This window comes from Quercus robur, chromosome 5, assembly GCF_932294415.1.
Source record: "Quercus robur chromosome 5, dhQueRobu3.1, whole genome shotgun sequence".
In the NCBI taxonomy this organism is placed as follows: domain Eukaryota; kingdom Viridiplantae; phylum Streptophyta; class Magnoliopsida; order Fagales; family Fagaceae; genus Quercus; species Quercus robur.
In genome coordinates, this window is record NC_065538.1 from 33510526 (window position 1) to 33530689 (window position 20164).

Sequence of the window (20164 nt, forward strand, 5' to 3'; positions counted from 1 at the left end):
AACATTCTCTTTAATATAAGGTCGCTTACCCTTTTTCCTAGTCGAATACTAGAATGTGCGACAGGCTTTTGTAGCTCAATATCTCTTTTCATTTGGAGATTTACATTTGGTGAGCTCTTCTTAGCAAAAACAAAAATAAAGAGTGGGAAGATATATAGACACAAGTCTATGCAAGTTTCAAGATCAACATAACCATTCACTAATCATTCATGACAAGTTTGAAGATCTATTTACAACAATCACATAGATTTCAAGATTTTTCCCACAGTGATATGAGTGCAAAGAAACAAGCAATGCTCGAAAATGCACAAAGCCATTAGCATAAAGGTACAAGGCAAAACAAGTTTTGAGACAAAACTCAACAACGTCGATCAAACTTTTTGATTTTCTACTTTCTATGTGGTTTTGGATTTTTACACACACAAACCAAAGACATAAAAGTAAGATCAAAACAAAAACAAAACAATGCATATAAAGATATGCATGATGCACAAATGCATGACAATGAAGCATCTAATGCATGAAGGGTCCTACAAAGATCGAATGAATTAGATCAAGGACCAAAGGAGCAAAAGCTCAACCATAGGAACCCTTCCTCATCCAAACAGAACAATTGTTTGGAATGAGTGTCTCATGAGAAGTGAGACAAGGGTTGGAAGAATGAGAACCGGAGATGCACATAGACAAGGAGTTAAGAGCATTAAACACTTTCTTTAACAACATGCTATTATCACTCAAATCCGGTTTATCCTTTTTAGCACAACTTCCAAGAAGCTCAAGTTTTTCTTTTCTTTTGATTCTTTTAAAAGCATGAAACTTAGAGCATTGAGGTCTTAGATGACCAAAGGCACCACAATGGTGACACACAATGTGTTTAGGTCCACTAGGCCTTTTGGGAAGGGATCTAGCAATATGGTTTTGTTCCCTCTTCAACTTATGACATTGAGGTCTTATATGACCAATCACACCACAATGGTGGCAAGTTGGAACAAACTTAGATCCATCCAAAGCCTTAGGTTGAGACCTAAACAGAGGCTTTGACTTAACAGCCTTTCTCTCCACCTTTTGATTTCTTTTATGTGGAGGAATGTACACCGATTTGTCCTTTAAGGTAGAACACACACTAGACACAAAATCGGGTATCACAACATGATTGCAACAAATATTTTCATCCTTTTTAACAATAGGTTCAGCAATCAAACACTTGGCATGCATATTAAGAGATTCATTTTCACATTTAAGATCATCAACAAGTTTGTTAGACAAAACAAGTTTAGCATCCAAGTCCATATTCAAACATTCAAACTCTTTCAGCTTTTCAAGAGAAATTTCAGCAAGTTTTTTATATTTCTCAACCAATTTGTTGGATTCATTGAGCTTAGCAATCAAATCATCATTTTCACAAGATAACTTGCTCAAATTCTTTTGAAACTTCTTAGCATTTTTCTTCAAGAGTTTGTCAACAACACCCATGGATTCAATTAACATGTCATCACAATTATGAGGATTAGCACTCATAGAGGCATTTTCACAAACACATGGCATGTTACAATCAACAATATCCATAGAAGCATACAAAGCATTATCCATGGAAAAACACACAAGGGGTCAAGGATCACACTTAGGTAATAAAACCAAAACAAGTGTACCCGCTCTGATACCAATTGAAAGTTCAAAAATGTGTATAAACACCTTTGAACGTTTAGACCCCCAAATTACAAATTACCAATTCAAGCTTTATATCAAACAATTAATGTGCGGAACATGAACAAAAGCTTAATACAGAATTGATAAACAATCTAAGCCAATTAAAATCACATTCACAGCAGAAAATAAAAGGCAAAGATAAAGGGAAGAGAGATGCAAACACAAGGACAACACACGATGTGTTATCGAAGAGGAAACCGAAGCCCTCGGCGTAAAACCTCTCCGCCGCCCTCCAAGCGGTCAATAATCCACTAGAAAATGTAGTTGGGATACATGAACAGCAATAGACCCTCCAAGCCTAACCTACCCGATGTACCTAAGCCCTTCAGGCTTCTTGCTCCAACGTGGTTGCGCCGAACCTTTTTCTTTTCTAGCTTCCCGGATTCCGCTACTTGACCATAGCATCAACCAATGTAGATTGGTTCCTTCCTAACTGCTTCCCAAAGCACCAAATAAACCTTCTCACAGATATGGGTATGGTGAGAAAAGGATTTGGCCAAGAACCTCTCAAGGATGTATCAATGGAGAGGAAGAGAGTAGAGGAATTTGAAGAGTCTCTTAGGTGAAGATTGTGGATGAATCAATCTTGTTTTTCTCTAGGGTTTCTCTCTCAAAATTCTCTTTGGAGGCTTTCTTTCAATCGTGGGTTAAAGGGGGTATTTATACTGGAGTGGAGAGGAATGTGAAACGTCAGGTTTTAGCAAAACAGGGGTGGCTCGCGGCTTGACCAAGTCGCGAGATCCAGTCGCGAGTTAACCGTATGGCCAGTTGTCCTGTTTTGTCCTGTACTGCTCCAGCTAGCATGACTGTTCATCTTCCAGCATGCTTGGCACGTGTGCAGCTTCTGGCGGCTTGCAGCCGCGAGTCCACCCGCGAGTCCCAGCCGCGACACTCTGTTTTCTTGTACACTCTTGAGCAATCTTCACTCTATCTCACTCACTACCCTTACAACAAACCCACCTAGATACAGGGTTACTAAATGCTGAATTACAAGCAAATTTGGCACGGAATAAAGCCAATTAGATGGTTGAATAAATTCAACCTTACAGCCACTACCTTTGCAGACTCCACTTCCACCAACTAAGAGGCTTGAGACCACCTGGCATTTTTTGTGGCCAGTTCGGCCTTTGACTCAGCCAAGTCAGCTTCCTTCTAGTTCTTATATAGTTCCACACCAGTCTTAACATTAATTTCCTCCTTTTGGGCTTCTCCTAGCCTTTGAGTTGTTATGATCTTAGTCTCGGTGTCAATTTTGGCTGCATTTTGTGATCAATGTTAGGCCTTCGCGCTCCTTTGATCCGATCTCGCCTTTCTTCTAATTAGCCTTAGCAACATCAATCTATAACAACATTTATCAATTTGTTAGTGCCAAAACTTATTTTGAAGAAAAAATAACCTAGAATTGTTGATGAATTTGCTGTATATTAACATGCGCATGAAGTAGTCTTGCTCAATAAAATGATTATAATGACAGGAACTTTAAAGTTTTTTTTTTCCCCTTTAAAATTGAATCAATAAACTAATAATTATTTATGATTGTAGTTTCACATACCAATAAGGCCGGCTTAACGAATTTTGGGGCCCTAGGCGAAAGCTTTAAATGGAGCCTTTTTTTTTTTTTAATTTTTTTTAATATTTAATTATAAATTCATATTTTTTTTCAATTAAAATTTATTTTTCTTGCTTTTTGAGAGGCAAAATTACTAATTAAATTTTTGCATTCAAGTTCCGCCAACATTTCCTTTTCAATTGATAATATGACTAATCCACTTAATCTTTCTTGTGACATAGTTGATCTTAAATAGGATTTTATTAATTTTAATTTTGAAAAACAATTTCTACAGAAGCAACTATTACAAGTATAGTTTGTAATATTCTGAAAGCAATACATGCATTTGGAAAAGATTCTAGCTTCTTTATATAATTTAGTACATTAATTGGAGAGTTTTCATTTCTTTGCAAAACTTCATTTAAAACTTTTAGTTCTGAAAATAAATCTAAGTTATCAATATCGGAATAAGTTTCATGTGTGAGAAAACATTCAAAATTTAGACAATTTTTTTTCAAACTATCATCATCTAGTGATTTTAGTTTTTCAAAATTAAATAAAAAACCAAAAATATTTTCATATATTTGAAAATTTTCAAACCTACTTTTAATTGAAGAAATAGCTTGACCTACTATATGGAAAAAAATAATGAATTCTAAAATATTCTTCAGCGGATTGTGTTGTCTCATCATTGACATTCTCATCAAACTGTTTCTTCTTACGAATTATACGTTTTTCACGAAATATAGGCTCTATTTCCATTTTGGTTGCAATTTCTTTAGATGAATTCATAGGCGATGTAAATCCATCTTCTCTATATTTTTTTAAAAAAGACATGAGACCTTTTAATTGATCTATAGCAACATTAATATGCATGTCTTTCGATTGTAAATTTCTACTAACAGAGTTAACAACAAATAATATGTCATACTAAATAGTCATACTTAGCAAAAACCCAAAACTTTCAATCTCAGATGTTGCTAAACAATCAGCTTCACTTTTTCTTTTAGGATCTTCACTTGTTTTTGCCAATTGTAACGAAGCATCTCTTATTTCTAGACCTTGAAATTTTATTGCTTTCACACTTTCAATTTGACTTTCCCAACGTGTTTGTGGCAATGGTTTAAGAGTTAAACCTATCACATTATCTTGTAAAATTTTCCATCACTTTGTGGAAGAAGAAAATAGTGTGTACATACGTTGTACTACTCCAAAAAAAGATATAGCTTTAGGACAAGAATTAGCCATGTCACATAGGACAAGGTTGAGATTATGACAACCACATGGTGTGTAAAATGCTTTAGGATTTATATCAAGAATTCTTTTTTGTACCCCTCGTTTTTTCCCTTTCATATTAGACCCATTATCATATCCTTGTCCATGTACATCATTAATATCAAGTTCAAGATTTTTTATTGCATTTATAATTTCATTGAAAAGTCCTTTTTCAGAAGTATTATCTATCTTTAAAAATTCCACAAAATGCTCATCTATTTTTATCGGACTTATTGAAATATCCACACATCTTAGTATGAGAGTCATTTGTTGTTGATGACTTACATCAGGGGTACAATCAAGTATAATTGAAAAGTATTTTGCTTCTTTAATCTTTTTTATAATTTTACTTTTGATTTCATTTGCTAATAATTGTATCACTTCATTTTGTATATTATGTCCAAGATAATGATTATGGATTGCACCATGTTGAATACGTCAAACATGCTCTTGCATTACAGAAATTTTGCAATCATTTCAATTATACTTAAAAAATTTCTGTTATTTTCTTGATAGATCTTTTCGTTTTTTCCTCGGAATGACAAATTATTTTTACCAAGATTTTTTACCACTGCTATTATTCTTAATAACACTTGTTTCCAATGATCTTTCTCTTTCTTAATTTGTTCTTGGACATTTTTATCAATTGTTTTATTCTTCAATAATCTTAGTTCTAAATCAATCCAAGTATTCATATTAATAATATGCTCATTGGTTGTTTCATGATTTTTAAGAATAGAACTAATATTTTTCCAATCCTTAGTTCCTCCATTAGATAGTTGATTTGTATTAGATTTTGAATTAAACAACTTGCAACAAAAACAAAATACTTTATCTAGGTCTTTTGAATACACTAACCATTTTCTATCATGTTTCTCCCCATTTGGTAATTTTCGAATATAATGCATTGTAGAAATATGTCTAGAGTTCTTATCTATAGGAAAGTTTAGATCACCAACTCTTATTGGACCATTTTCTACTAACCAATCTCTTAATTTTATATCAATAGTTTTCCATTGACCTGGATCAAAGTATTTGTAGGAATATAATTAGGTTAATCATTAATATTTTCACTCTCCTCTAAATTATTTTGAGCTTCATTATCAAGAATGGTGACATTAAATGTTTGAACATTATCATGACCACCTTCATTATTATCATTTTTTTTTTTGGTATATTTTCATTATCTTCTAACTCTTTTTGATGAATTTCTTGTTCATTTATGAAATCTTCACTCAAATTTTCTGCAAGATTTTGTTGTTTACTAGTAATAAATTTGTCCATAGCTCCTTTTTGAGATTCAATAAGTTCTTCTCTTTGTCTTCCTTCTTTTTTTTTTTTTTTTTTTTTTTTAGTTTTTTAGTTTTTCATATCCAGATGGATATTTTCTAGTAGACATTTGTAATTAAAAAATATTTATGAATAAATGAAACAAAATCTATAATAAAAAAGAAATTACAATTTAACTAGAATAATATAAATTTAATGTATAAAACAATAGAACCTGATTTATCAAAAGCACAATTGCAGCTTTACTTAATATGATGACTTTACACTTTAAACCTACACAAATAAATTAAAATTAATTTTAATACAAAGTAAATTATTCTAAATTTATAATTTTATTATCAATACTCTTTTTTTTTTTTTTTTTTTTTTTTTTTTTTTTTTTTTATGTAGTAGTAAACCATTTTTTTTTTAGCAAAATGTATAGGACTCAACTTTTTTGGATGATTGGATGCACTAAGAAGTAAGACCAGCCCACTAACAAAATGTATAGGACTCAACTTGATCCACTAAGACTAAGACCCTTAGACCCGCCCACTACCCCTCCATGGCTCAATCCCACTAAATCTGATTTCTTTAAAAAAAAAAAAAAAAAAAAAAACCGTGTAGCACTAGGATCACTGGATCAATACTTTAAAAAATGTGTAGGACTAGATCACTGATCAATACAGTACTTTAACTTCCATCTACTAAATCTTATTTCTTTAAAAAAAAAAAAACAAAAAAAAAATTAAGTGGGTCCATTCGAACCATTCCATAGCCTTTTAAAGAAATCGGGCAAATTAAAACTTACTCACCTATGGTTTGGCCAAAATTTAAGTTGCCTACTTGTGGTTTAAAATTTGGCACTTTATCCCCCTGAGGTCTACTTTGTTAAGGGTCTATTACCCACCTATGACTTTCTCCGTTACAAACATAAAAAACATAACAAAATTTTAAAAAATAAGATCAAAAGGTGGCTTTTTGAAATTTAGAAGCTTGCTCAAGAATTTCAATAGAACACATAAATTGGCATTTTAGACTTGTAAGATGATGTTTTATTCTCTCTCTATCATATATTCATATCAATTTGTACCAATAGGACATCTCTATCTCGCCGTTTGTCACCGGACCCACCACCATAGGTGGTTCTTCCTTGTCAATTTCACTTTGAAGCACTTTTGTATTCTCTAATCTAAACAAAGCCCATGACCTCAAGCTTTCCCTCTCTATCTATGATTTCTGTTTCATCGATCTGGCATTTGAAGGTTTAATGGTTGCACAAGAAGGTTTAAGTTGTTGAAGATGTGCTATGTGAAGATCAAGTTGGAATTTTTTGGGTTCTATTTGGGTGTTCTAATTTTGAATAATAATTTATGGTACAAAACACACACACATAAAAAATTAAAAATTAAAAAAAAAAAATAAAAATCTGATGTTGTTCTATTCACAACATTGTAGCTCAAATCTTCAAAAATATTTCATCTTTCTTTCATCTGTTTTGGGGAAAGAGAAACATAGAGAGTTCAAAGATATACGGATACCCATCACATTTACAACTCACAAGACCCCTCACCCACTACCAAACCAGAAATATATAGTTCAATATTCTTCACTTTCACTAGCTGTGAAGAACCCATTAACCAGCCAAAAGCCAAGCCATCCATAAATGTTGTTCAGTTCACAATGCTACTGCTGTGTGCTAAGTAACTTTAGAACTCACTTTTACTTTTTATTTTTCTTTTTGTTTGACTAGATGATGTAAAAGCTTGGATTTTTCAAGTGGGTTTGTTGACAGATAAAATGGACAGAGGACAGTACTGGGAATTTTGTAGTGGATTTGTTGTTTTGATGATAGAAAAGATTGAAGGAGGAAGGAACAGAGAGGTGGGTTGGGGTTTCATGTTTTAGGTTTCATTGTTCTTCACTAATTTCATCCAATTTTCCATTTATTATCTCTCATTAGTGATTATTCTTTGTGTTTGGCTAATTTTGTTGTGTTGTTAATTTTTATGCAAGATTAGTGGGTTTTAGATATGTATAATTGTTTGTAGAGAGTGTTAGCAAGAGCTCAGTTGGATAATTTTTGTGTTCTAAAGTTCTTGAGCAAGTTTCTAAATTTTTAAAAAGCCATTGATCTTATTTTTTAAAATTATGTTATATTTTTTAAGTTTGTAACGAAGAAAGTCCATAGGTGGGTAACGGACCCCTAACGGAGTAAACCTCAGGTGAGCAAAGTGCCAAATTCTAAACCACAGGTAAGCAACTTAAATTTTGGTCAAACCACAGGTGGGTAAATTGTAATTTACCCAAAGAAATCTAAAGAAATCAAAATTTAAAAGAACAAACGAAAAAGAGTAAAGTGTAAAGCAGTAAAGAGTACAAGAACAACTAAACTAAAGTTAAGCAAAAAAGAAAGAACAAAAACCTTGCACTCCAGCAGCAAACCATGAAGATGAAAGAGGCAAAGGAAGAGAAAACAAAAAACGAACTTGAAATAAAGATCTATGAACACACTAAGTCTATTGCCAACACCAATTGATGAGTAAGCCAACTAAAAAGAGTGTTTTTTTAGAATCAAGATGGAGAGAATGAGTATTTTTTTTCTACCTTTTCTTATTTGTCTCATCTTTCTTTTTTCTAACTTTTGTAATCTTTTCTTCTGCATTGAGGAAAATCAGTGTCTCTCTTTCTCTCCCTCTCTACATTTCAAGTAATAAACATGGGTTTTCTTAATGAAATGTGGTACAAAGGTTTGATCCAGAGGATATTTGGATGTGGTGATTTTTTTGTGTGTGGAGAAAGCTGAAGATTTGATGATGTGATTGGATGAAACGGATAGAAATAATTTATTCTTCTCAATTTTCAATAATTTGGGCGGGGTCTTACATTTTTTGGGCGGGCCTTACCATTTTTTTTTTCAAATGAGAAAGTAATATTATATAATATATTATTACTATTGGGGGCCCTCTTACAAGTGGGGTCCTTAGGTGATGGCCTAAATGGCCTATAGGTTCAACTGACACTGCATACCAAAAAGAAGGCAAATAGAAAATAATAATACTATCTAACAAATTTCACAACTCATTCAGGTGACAAATTGTAATTAATGCAACCATGTACATCAAACTTGTTATCTCAAGATTTATAAAATTTGTTTTTCCTTTAAACTTATTGAAAAAAAAAAAAAAAAACAAAAAATTTGGAAAAGAATTATGAATATTTTCTGAAGGGTATAAAATATGGCTTGACGGGCCTGATTTAATGGGCTTGATGAATTCGGGTTTGTGGGCCGACGAAGAGCTAGCCCAACTTGCGCCAAGGCCCATCGTGGATAGATACAGCAAAAACCCTGGATGAAGAGTACTTGCTGCCTATGCCTGAATCATCCTAGAATCCTGAAGAAAATAAGAATCCTAGCGCAAAAGGAATTTCGGAAGGTACGCGTGCCGAAGGAAGATCTTCTTTACAAGGAAAGATCTCGCTCACCACGTTTGGAACTATTCAAGTAGAGTCCTATAAGGAAAAGACTTCAACGCCAAAGAAGAGGTGCTAGCCTCCTACTACTATAAAAGCCCCAATGCTCTCACAAATCAAGGTACGCATAATTTACCCCCTCTAGCACTCTAGAGTTGTGAGAATAGTTCTAACTTGACCATCAGAGGGTTTTTGGCCGGCACCACACTAGTGCTCTCTGTTCGGTCTTCTCTTTTTCGTTGTACAGGTGCTACTTCGAGCGCGCGAGTATTGTGTGACCTATTGGTGATTTTTTCGGCATCATCATTTTCTATTAATAACAAAAAGTGGATTTTAGGCGGTTGATGTACCTTGGCTTGATTGGCAGCCTCCATCTGGGTTTTCTGGCCTAGGTATGAAAAATACTCATGGCCAAGCACATCCACAAGTTGTTTGACATTAGCATTATAGATTAGAAGCCCAAACTGATCGAGTTCAAGTTGAACATTTTCAAAAACCTATTTCTTGAACTCCTTGATACCTTTAGGGCCAGGAAGGAGAGGAGTAAAGTAGAGTTGACTAAAAATAGGTTAATTTTGAGTTAAATTTACTCTACTCTACTCTACTCCCCCTCCCTCCCCTTCAATCCAAACAAACCATTAAAGATTTGTTTCATGGGCATGGAGGCAGCAAGCACATGGGTCTCACCCTCAATATATGACACCTTGAACGAGTTCGTTGACATGGTTGGAGTGCTTATCATGTGGGGAGATGAGCGGGGAGAACAAAAGGAGTTTCTCGACCTTGAACTTCGAACGTGTAGTTGACTGTAGACACGTCGAAACGAGTGCACCGCTGTTCGGGAAAAACCATGATTTCTCGACCAAACGTATATGTCAGGAATGCCCCAGCCAATGATGGCTAGATACACTGAAGGGCCAACTGTTTTCCAAATCATATGCGTGTCACAGAATGCACTTAGAGAGAGAGAGAGAGAGAGAGATATCTTTTTCTGTTTTCTGGATGAATAAGAGAGGTAGGGTTAGAGAACGCTTTTCGTGAGGGTGCATGATATATGTGTTTAACATAAAGAAAGATGAGATTTTCTTTTCTTTTTTCTTGATGAGAGAGAGATATAAGGCTTAGTGGAGGCTTTATATATACAACACCAAAAGGTCAGCCAAGAGCCCAAGAGTAGTAGTATTATTTATACTAGTCGCATACCCGCGCGTTGCGCGCGGTAATTCTTTTAGGATGGTCTCATTAAATATTTTATTAATACTATAATTTTAGTTATTAACCATTTGATTTTCATTAGTTCTTAAGTTAACAAAAACCTTAAATATACCCTTTTTTTTATTTTTTTATTTTTTTACCTTTACACACACACACACACACATATAGTGAATCTTTACACATACCTTTAAAAAAACTCTATATATTCCACTTTTTTAGATGCATAAAATTATAGACTACTACTCCATAATGATAGTGGCTAATTAATTTTATATTTTTTTTAGTGATCTCATTTGTAACGCTTCTTACCATTATCATATATTTACTAACTGATGATTTGCATAACAAAGATGATAAATGAGAGGTAGCATTGTTCATTAGATTTTCGAAAGTAATAGTGCATGAAAATTATATATATTATAAATAAGGTTAAATGAAATGTCAAAAAATGGATTTTTAAATTTTCTAACTTTATTTCTTACTCAATTTCTACTACTATCAGAGAACATCTCTTTTTTAGTTATGATTAATATGGTTTCCATAGTTAGAATTTGATTAGTTTTAAATTTAAATTTAGTACTATGATTGTATTTAATTGTTGATTGTTGATTTAATTTTTTAAGTGAATTAAACAGTTTATGGTACTACACTGTAAAGTTTTTAATGTTCTCCACACGGTAATCTCTATTTTATTTTTTACTTTTTCTAACAACCTCTTTGTTTTCCAATCAACGATTACTAATTGACATTTGTTTTTTTTTTTTCTTTATCTACTCTTTATTACTTTGTATTGGTTTTTTTTCTATACCATCTCTCTCTCTCTCTCTCTCTCTCTCTCTCTCTCTCTCTCTCTCTCTCTCTCTCTCTCCATTGGCAACCTATTGTTTTCCAAAATTTGATGATGATTCTATGACATTAAATATGCATTATTAGGTTTTTTTTTTATTTTTTTTATTTTTATTTTTATTTTTTAATTTAGTGTTTCTAACTTGATTTATTTTGTATTTCATTCTTCCTTTGATGCATTGGGTGTGAGAATGAGTGTTTCCCTATCATTACTCCACTTAATGTGGACAATTTTATTTATTTAATTTAGGCAAAATATTATATTTAAAATTTTTAAAAATAAAAAAGGAGTGGAAATATAAATAATTTAATGATATATATGGGGGATGTGGTTGAATTTAAATGTTAAATAAAATTATATGAGAAAAAAAATAAAAATAAAATACATAACAATAAACACTAACTTATCCAAATAATTCTATGTAATATAATAATAGTACATTCTTATATACTATTTTTAATTATTTATAATGAAATATGATAATATTTAACAATCAAAGACATAAAAAATAAATAAATAAAACTTAAAACACAAAGCTAAATCCCATAAACCAAAGTAGAGCTCTAAAGAATACAAAACTTTATCAGGCTAAAATAGAGATGCAAGAAAAATAAAAATAAAAAATCTACCAAAAAATTGAGGGTGAAAGAGTGGGAAATAACCACTTTTCTGTTAGATAAAATTATGTAAAGAATAGAAGAGTGAATGATAAATTTATACTAAGAGGATGATAATATAAAAAAACAAAATAAAGGAAGATAAAAGGAAAGAGGAAGAGTGATATCAAGGTAGAATTTTTGGGGAGATGAAAAGGTAAAGAGAATGAGAAAGGTTGAAGAAATTGTAAATGCTAAAAAAAAATGAGTACAATTTGATGAGCACAATTTTCTTTTATTTGAATTTAAGTAAAATATTACATTTTTTATTTTTTAAAACAAAAAGAGAGAGAAAATATAAATAATTTAATGATAAGGAGGATGTGGTTGAATTTCAATATTGATTAAAATGGAAGAGAAGAAAAAAAATAAGAAAAATTAAAAGATATAACAATAAACACTAAATTATCCAAATTATGCTGTGTAATGGAATACTATTTTATTTTTATCTACTATCTTTAATTTTTTATAATGTAATCGGATAAAATTTAACAATCAAAGAGCAAAATAATAATAATAATAACTTAAAACACAAAACTAAATTGTATGAACATAATTAATTAGAGTTCTTAAAAATACAAAATTTTATCAATCTAAAGCGGAGATGCAATAAAAAATAAAAATCCACCAAAACATTGAGAGAGAGAGAGAGAGAGAGAGAACCTTTTTGTGAGAGAAAACTATGCAAAGAATGGAAAAGAGTGACAAATTTATAATAAGAGGAAAGAGATAAGAAGAGACAAATAAAGGAAGAAGAAGAGAAGGATGAATAGCAATATTAAAGTAGAGGGTAGTGGGGAGATGAAAAGGTGAGGGAAGAAGAAAGGTTGAAGAAAATGTAAATATTTAAAAAAATAAGTGAATGTAAAAAAAAAATTATAGGAAAATTGGAAATAAAAAAGAAATATATATAGACGTTAAAATCGATAAAGATGAATATGTAAAGTCAATAATCTATTTATATATATATATATATATATTTGTAAAAAAAAGGAATAAATATTAATTATATATAGATGTTAAAACCAACAAAGATGAATATGTAAAGTCAATAATCTATATATATATATATTTATTTATTTATATTTGTAAAAAAAAATAGGAATAAATATTAATTATGTGGCGAATGACGTAGTGATGTGGTGGCGCAACAGGAACTCAGTAGCTATAAATGCTTCTACTATCTTTAATTTTTTATAATGTAATTGGATAAAATTTAACAATCAAAGAGAAAAATAATAATAATAATAATAACTTAAAATACAAAACTAAATCGTATCAACATAAATTAGAGTTCTTAAAAATACAAAATTTTATCAACCTAAAGCGGAAATGCAATAAAAAATAAAAATCCACCAAAACATTGAGAGAGATAAAAATCCACCAAAACATTGAGAGAGAGAGAGAGAGAGAACCTTTTTGTGAGAGAAAACTATGCAAAGAATGGAAAAGAGTGACAAATTTATAGTAAGAGGGAAGAGATAAGAAGAGACAAATAAAGGAAGATGAAGAGAAGAATGAATAGCAATATTAAAGTAGAGGGTAGTGGGGAGATGAAAAGGTGAGAGAAGAAGAAAGGTTGAAGAAAATGTAAATATTTAAAAAAATAAGTGAATGTAAAAAAAAATTATAGGAAAATTGGAAATAAAAAAGAAATATATATAGATGTTAAAATCGACATAGATGAATATGTAAAGTCAATAATCTATATATATATATATATATATATTTGTAAAAAAAAAATAGGAATAAATATTAATTTTATATAGATGTTAAAACCGACAAAGATGAATATGTAAAGTCAATAATCTATATATATATATATATATATATGTAAAAAAAATAGGAATAAATATTAATTATGTGGCGAATGACGTGGTGATGAGGTGGCGCAATAGGAGCTCAGCAATTATAAATGTCACGCTTCAGCTTTTAGTAATATATTGATTCGGTATTAGATCATATCTTCTATGTAATAACCTTTTTTTTTGTTGAATAAATACTTTATTGCTCAAAAAACTCAACCCAAAACCGGGGAGAAACAAAAAGATCGGGCCTGGACCCATCTCTAACAACAACCTGAGATACATGAGAAGGCAGAAAAGGAGATGGGAAACTGGCCCAAACCAGTTTATAAGAGCTGCCCATTGAGCGAGCAAATGAGCAGATACATTACCTTTTCTATGTACAAAAGAAAATTCAACATTGGAAAAACTATTAACAAAGAACACAATATCTTCTAGGATAGACTTGATACTCCAATGCGGGGTTATATCAGATTTTTTCAGCGGCTCAATGACATTCCAGGCATCACCCTCCAAGATTATATTCTTAAATCCTTCATTCACAGCACACTTCATGGCAAACCAAGCTGCTTTCGCTTCTCCTAGCAGGGAATTTCCACTCTCAAATTGCTCTGACCATGCCAACAAAAGGTTGCCATTAGCATCTCTTCCCACAACTGCAACTGTGGTTTTCTCTTCACGGATTGCCGCATCAAAATTTATCTTAATCCAACTCTTTGGAGGGGGAGACCAGTCCACCTCTTTGGATTGTCTCTCATTTTGCTCCTTCCAAGCATCCTTATGCTCCATGAGGACTTTAAAAATTTGCCTGGAAAGATTAGTTGGATCACTTTTGGAACCCTCCACTCTAGCTTTATTTCTAGCCATCCATAAATGATCACAGAGAATGGAGCATAAAGCTGGAAGTCTTTGACAGACTCGTCATTCAACCCCAACATGGATTTTGGATTTAAAATAACCTTAATCCAATCCAAAATAGAGAGAGAGGATAACTTACTCATATATATAGGCCACGGGGATAATAACCAAAGCTGAACAGCCCAATCACACTGCAAAAACAAATGCTCAATATTTTCAGGGGCATTATTACACAAAAAGCAATTTAAAGAAGAAATATTAAAACGACTGTTAAGAACAGAACAAGTTGGAAGGATGTTCCAGCACATTTTCGACAGAAGGTTTTTGAGCCTAGCATTTACTTTCAGCTTCCATAAGTCCTTCCAATCTTTACTGAGCATATGGGGGTGGCTTGGATGATTCAGCCCTCTTATCGCATTATAAGCGGATTTCATTGAAAACTCACTTGAATGAGTAAGACACCAGAATGCTTGGTCATTCATGGTTTGATGAGATAGATGGATATTTAGGATTTTATTTACTGTGGGGGGATCAAACAGTATTAAAAGTTTACCTCTATCCCATTATCTGGTATCTTGATTAATCAAATCTGCTACCAAGTGAACATCAATAGATACACCACTTCTTATTTAGGGGATGAACCTTGGCCCGTTAGGGACCCAAGGATCTTCAAAGATCCAAGTGTTAAGGCCATCACCAATTCTATGGCACAAGCCCTTACTAATAACCTTCTTGCACTCAAAGATACTTTGAGCAGCCTAAAAAGCACTATTCGAATTAGGCATTTTCATGAAATTTCTGTTCCGAACATATTTCTTCTTAAAAACCACTACCCACATTTTATCACTGTTATTGACCACATCCCAAGTCATTTTAGCCACCAAAGCTTTATTCATATCTGCTGTTTTTTTAATGCTAAGTCCTCCAACATTTTTAGGAGTACATATTGAATCCCACCTTTTGAGATAGCAACCTTTCTTACTATCATCCATTATACCCCACCAAAATCTTCGGTTGAGGGAATCAAGCTTTGAACAAACTTCATTAGGGAGGATTAGGGATAAAGCTTGGTAAGATGGCATGGAAGAAGCCATAGATGAAATGAGAGTCACTCGACCTGCTTGAGAGAGTGTTTTCAATTTCCACCCTTGCGGCCTTTGTTTAACTTTTATCAATAATCTCTTTAGCTGCTGCTTTTTTGTCTCTACTAGAGGCCATTGGGATACCAATATATTTCTCCTTCTTGTTTGAAGCATTCATTCCAATAGAGTTTGCTAGTCGAGATTTCAGATACTGAGGAGTATTTCTGCTAAAAATTATAGCTGATTTAAAGAAGTTTATCCTCTGCCCCGACCAGCTTGAAAACACATCCAAGCAAAACTTTATTCTTTCCAAATTTTCCTCATTAGCTTGAGCAAAGATAAAAAGATCATCCGCAAAATGCAGATGAGTAATAGGAGTAAGATCTCTGGCCAGCTTAAAACCCGTTATCCCATTACACAAGGCTTCCCTCTCAATCAAGCGGGCCAAAACCTCCCTTGCTAAAACAAAAAGGAAGGGAGAAAGAGGATCACCCTGCCGCACCCCTCTTTGAGGTCTAATAAACGCAAACAGACTTCCATTTATAAGGATGGAGAAAGATGTTGTAGAAACACATTGCATAACCCATTGTATCCAAGTATCAGGGAACCCAAAACAACGTAGGAATTTCTCAATAAATCCCCATTCCAGGCGGTCATACGCCTTTTCCATATCTATTTTTAAAGCCGTCCAACACGTTTTACCCTTCTTCTTCTTCATTGCATGGAGAATTTCTTGAGCCAAAAAAGTATTTTCTTGGATTTTACGACCAGGAATGAATGTTGTCTGCCATGGTGAAATTAACTTGTTAAGGACTTGTTTGAGCCTATTTGCAAGGAGTTTGGAGATGATTTTGTAAAGCACATTGCAGAGGCTAATCGGCCTAAATTGGTTTACTGAAGCTGCATTGTTACCCTTAGGAATAAGAGCGATAAAGGAGTGATTGATTTCCTTTAACATATAACCCCTTTTAAAAAAACTTATAATTGCTTCAGTGACCTCTCCTCCTATGATATTCGAATAGAACTTGAAAAAATAGGCTGACATTCCATCTGGTCCGGGAGCCTTATTGGAACCCAAACTAAAAACCACATTTTTAATCTCCTCCACAGAAGGCAGCCTTGATAACATCTCTTTATCTTCTTGAGATAGACTAGGCAAGACTAAGTCATCCAAGTTGTTTGGGATTGAGGGATTGGATGAGGTGAAGAGAGTAGTGAAGAACTCCTCAAAACACATTCCAATCTCTTCCCTACCTGAAACCCAATTCCCTTGTTGATTCTTTAGAAAATCGATTGCATTCCTCCACCTCCTAACAATTGTCGAAAGATGAAAGAATTTAGTATTCAACTCTGCAGCAGAAAGCCATTTAGTTCTAGATTTTTGTCTCCATAAAGTTTATTCTCTAATCAACCATTCATGGAGCTCCAGATTTATACTAGCTTCCTTTTCCAAATTCTCCTGGGTAGGTTCTTCCTTCTGGATTTGCTCTAGTTGATCCCATTTCTCCTAATTTTTGTCTGAATATTCCCAAACCATTCTCTGTTCCATCTATGAAATTCATCTTTTGTTTACTTGATCTTCTTACAGACTTTGAACATGGGAGTCCCATTTAAAATTTTTTCCATGCCTTCTCCACAACAAAAAAACTAGTTTCATCTCTTGTCCAAGCTTCTTCAAATTTAAAAGGCCTTTTAATCTGCCTCTGTTCTCCTTCAGTATGTATAATTATCGGGGAATGATCTGAAGATGAGGCAGGAATGTGTTGGACCGCTGCTCTTGGGAACATAAATCTCCATCTCTCGTTTGCAAAGGCTCTATCAAGTCTTTCTTTAACATTTGCTAATCCCTCCCTCCTATTAGACCACGTATAGGGATTTTCAGAAAAATTAAGGTCTATAAGGCCATTCTTATCTATTACAGCATTTGGACCCCCACTAGATGACCCAGCAACTGGTCTTCCACCTTTTTTATCTGCTTGGTAAAAGACATGGTTGAAATCACCAACACAAAGCCACCCTCCACTAAAGGCTTCTCCCACTTTCTCCACTGCTTCCCAAAAAGGACCTCTATTATTTCTACTAGGAGGACCATATACAAAAGACACCAACCATGGTTCATTAACCGGATCAGAAAAAATTAAGCCATTAATCATATTAACCCCTTTTGAAGTAATCTCCAAGTCAACCCCAATCTTCCTCCCAACAACAAGCCCTCCTTTCTTTCCTCTAGGATCCATAAATTCCAAAAAGTAAAAACTCAGGGAATTCAAATATTTCTTTATTTTGTCAATTGGCACCTTGGTTTTTGACAAGAAAATTATATCTGGACTAATATTCTTTATCAAGGCTCGCAATGTTCTTTTTGCCAAGGCCCGAGCCAAGCCACGGCAATTCCAAGATAATATAATCATGGCTGGGGTGGGGGCATGTTTAGGCCCGCCTCCTCAGCCATTTTGGATATAAAGGAAGAGACAGTATGAGAAATTGAAGAAGGGTCAGAGTTTACCTCGTCAGAGTCACTATGAGCTTGAGGACAAGGTAACTCTCTTGCCAAATCTTTCATCTTCTTCCTTCTAGTTGGGACATTTCTATTAGAAACCTTCTGTTGGGCACCTTCAATATAATTTATGGGTTGATGAACAACTTTAAGCAGTCCCGAACCCACTTTACTAAGCTTAATGGCCCTATTATTTGCTAGGCCCTCATCTTCCTTCAGTTTTCTTTTAGCACTAAGCTTCTGCTCCTTCTCATTACTAGGTACGCTTAATTGGATCTTTCCAGATGACTCCCCTTCATTATAGTAGGCAGTCCAAGATAATGAATTATTTTGGGCTTTTGAGAGCCCAATAAGTAGAGTTGGGTCAGTAGAGACAGAGTCTGAGATAGGCCCACTAGGTTGGTTTAATTGGTGTTGAGGACTTGGGTTATTGCTGGCAACATCGGGTTTAAGGTTTTGTGGTTGTTGGGATTCTATACACTGTGTGTCTTGGGCGGACATATGTGGTTGATTTTGACCTGAAGCTGAGGAATTGATGACATCAAAGAGTTCAGTTTCCATGGGGGTTAAGGTATTAGGAGTTGTGGTAACAAGGGATTCATTTAAGGGATTTTGGTTTTTGTAACTAGGATGGTTTTCTGGTTTGTTGAGAGGGGAAAGCTGAAGACAGTTACCTGAGCATGGCTGGTTTGAAGTGACATGGTCTACCAACCTTTCAAAGTTTGTCAGTGATTTTCTCGAGCCTTCCACCTGCCTTTCCTCATTTCTTGCTTCACTTTGCGCGTATTCAACACACTCTTCTTCTACATGCTTCTTTGAATTTTGCTACTTTGCACTACTTTCTTCAGCCATGAATTCAACCCACCTTGATGTTTTTCTCCCTGTAGACTCTGCCTTCATCCAGTGCCCGAATCCATATGGCTCTTTTGATGGAATTTGGGCATATATGTGACTAACTTTCAAGCATCTAGCCTTTAAATGCCCCAACCTACCACATTTATAGCAAAATTCAGCCACTCTCTCATATTTAAATTGAATCCACAGGTCCGGATGAGGGCTTCTGTCAAGATAAAACCCACTCCTGAGAAGGTCATCAACCTTAACTTCCACTTTGACTCTTAGGAATTTGCACATACAAACTTCTCCATCTCCTGTGAAATCAACATCTACCACTTCTCCTACCAGTGACCCAATCCCCACTGCATTTTCTTTAGACATGTATTCAATGGATAGATTATGTACCTGAATCCAAATCGGTAGGCTTGAGAAGTCTAGATCTTCCACCACCATGTTTTGATTCCATTGCTTTAAAATGAGAGGGAAGCCCTCAATATTCCATGGCCCTAGTTCCATAATTCTTCTTTTGTCACCTTCACAAGCAAATTTAAATAGGAATATATTTTCTCTAAGATCCACTATCTGGACCCCTCTTGATGTTCTCCATGCCTTTAAGGTGATAGCTTTCACTCTATTTTTGTTGATACTCCTATTTGCCAATAGCTTACCCACTAGCCCAGTATTATATAATTCTTCCACCGCTTTTTCACTTGCTTTCAACTTCAATGATTTACCCGAGACTCTTATCTTGTTGGTTTCAGCATTGAGTGCTTCCACCAACTCATCTTGCTGAGACATCACGGCTGGGAATCCGTGGTGAAGGGGAAAACCCCAAACCACAAGATGGGAGAATCTCTAACCAACAAGGATTTTCTAACAAAACAGAGGCTCTTTGACAGAAAAGGATGAAAGATAAGACAAATTAGATGAAGGTAGAAGATTGAGAAGGGTAGAGAAAAGATATTTGGGGATGAAAAGGATGATCGAATGAGAAGAAGACAAGCAAAGAGACCTCGAGACACGCTCAGGTCAGAGAAGCCTTGGTACCTTTCCAAGGAGCGTAAAGTTGCCAAAGCAACTAGTTTTTCTATGT

General features: G+C 33.9%; 1 protein-coding gene and 1 pseudogene across 1 annotated transcript; both read right to left on the bottom strand.

The window, feature by feature from the left end:
• The window catches only part of LOC126728118 (flotillin-like protein 2), a 35150-nt pseudogene extending 16123 nt beyond the window's left edge, over positions 1-19027 (bottom strand).
• Positions 19028-19059: 32 nt separating this feature from the next.
• LOC126728119 (uncharacterized) lies at positions 19060-19869 on the bottom strand. Its single transcript, XM_050433987.1, has one exon. It carries the CDS (start codon positions 19867-19869, stop codon positions 19060-19062), a length of 810 nt encoding a protein of 269 aa, XP_050289944.1.
• Between the last annotated feature and the right edge of the window lie 295 nt (positions 19870-20164).

What these genes read in the sequence shown, in the direction of transcription:
- LOC126728119 (XM_050433987.1), bottom strand. Translation starts at nt 19,869, where the DNA reads ATGTCTCAGCAAGATGAGTTGGTGGAAGCACTCAATGCTGAAACCAAC.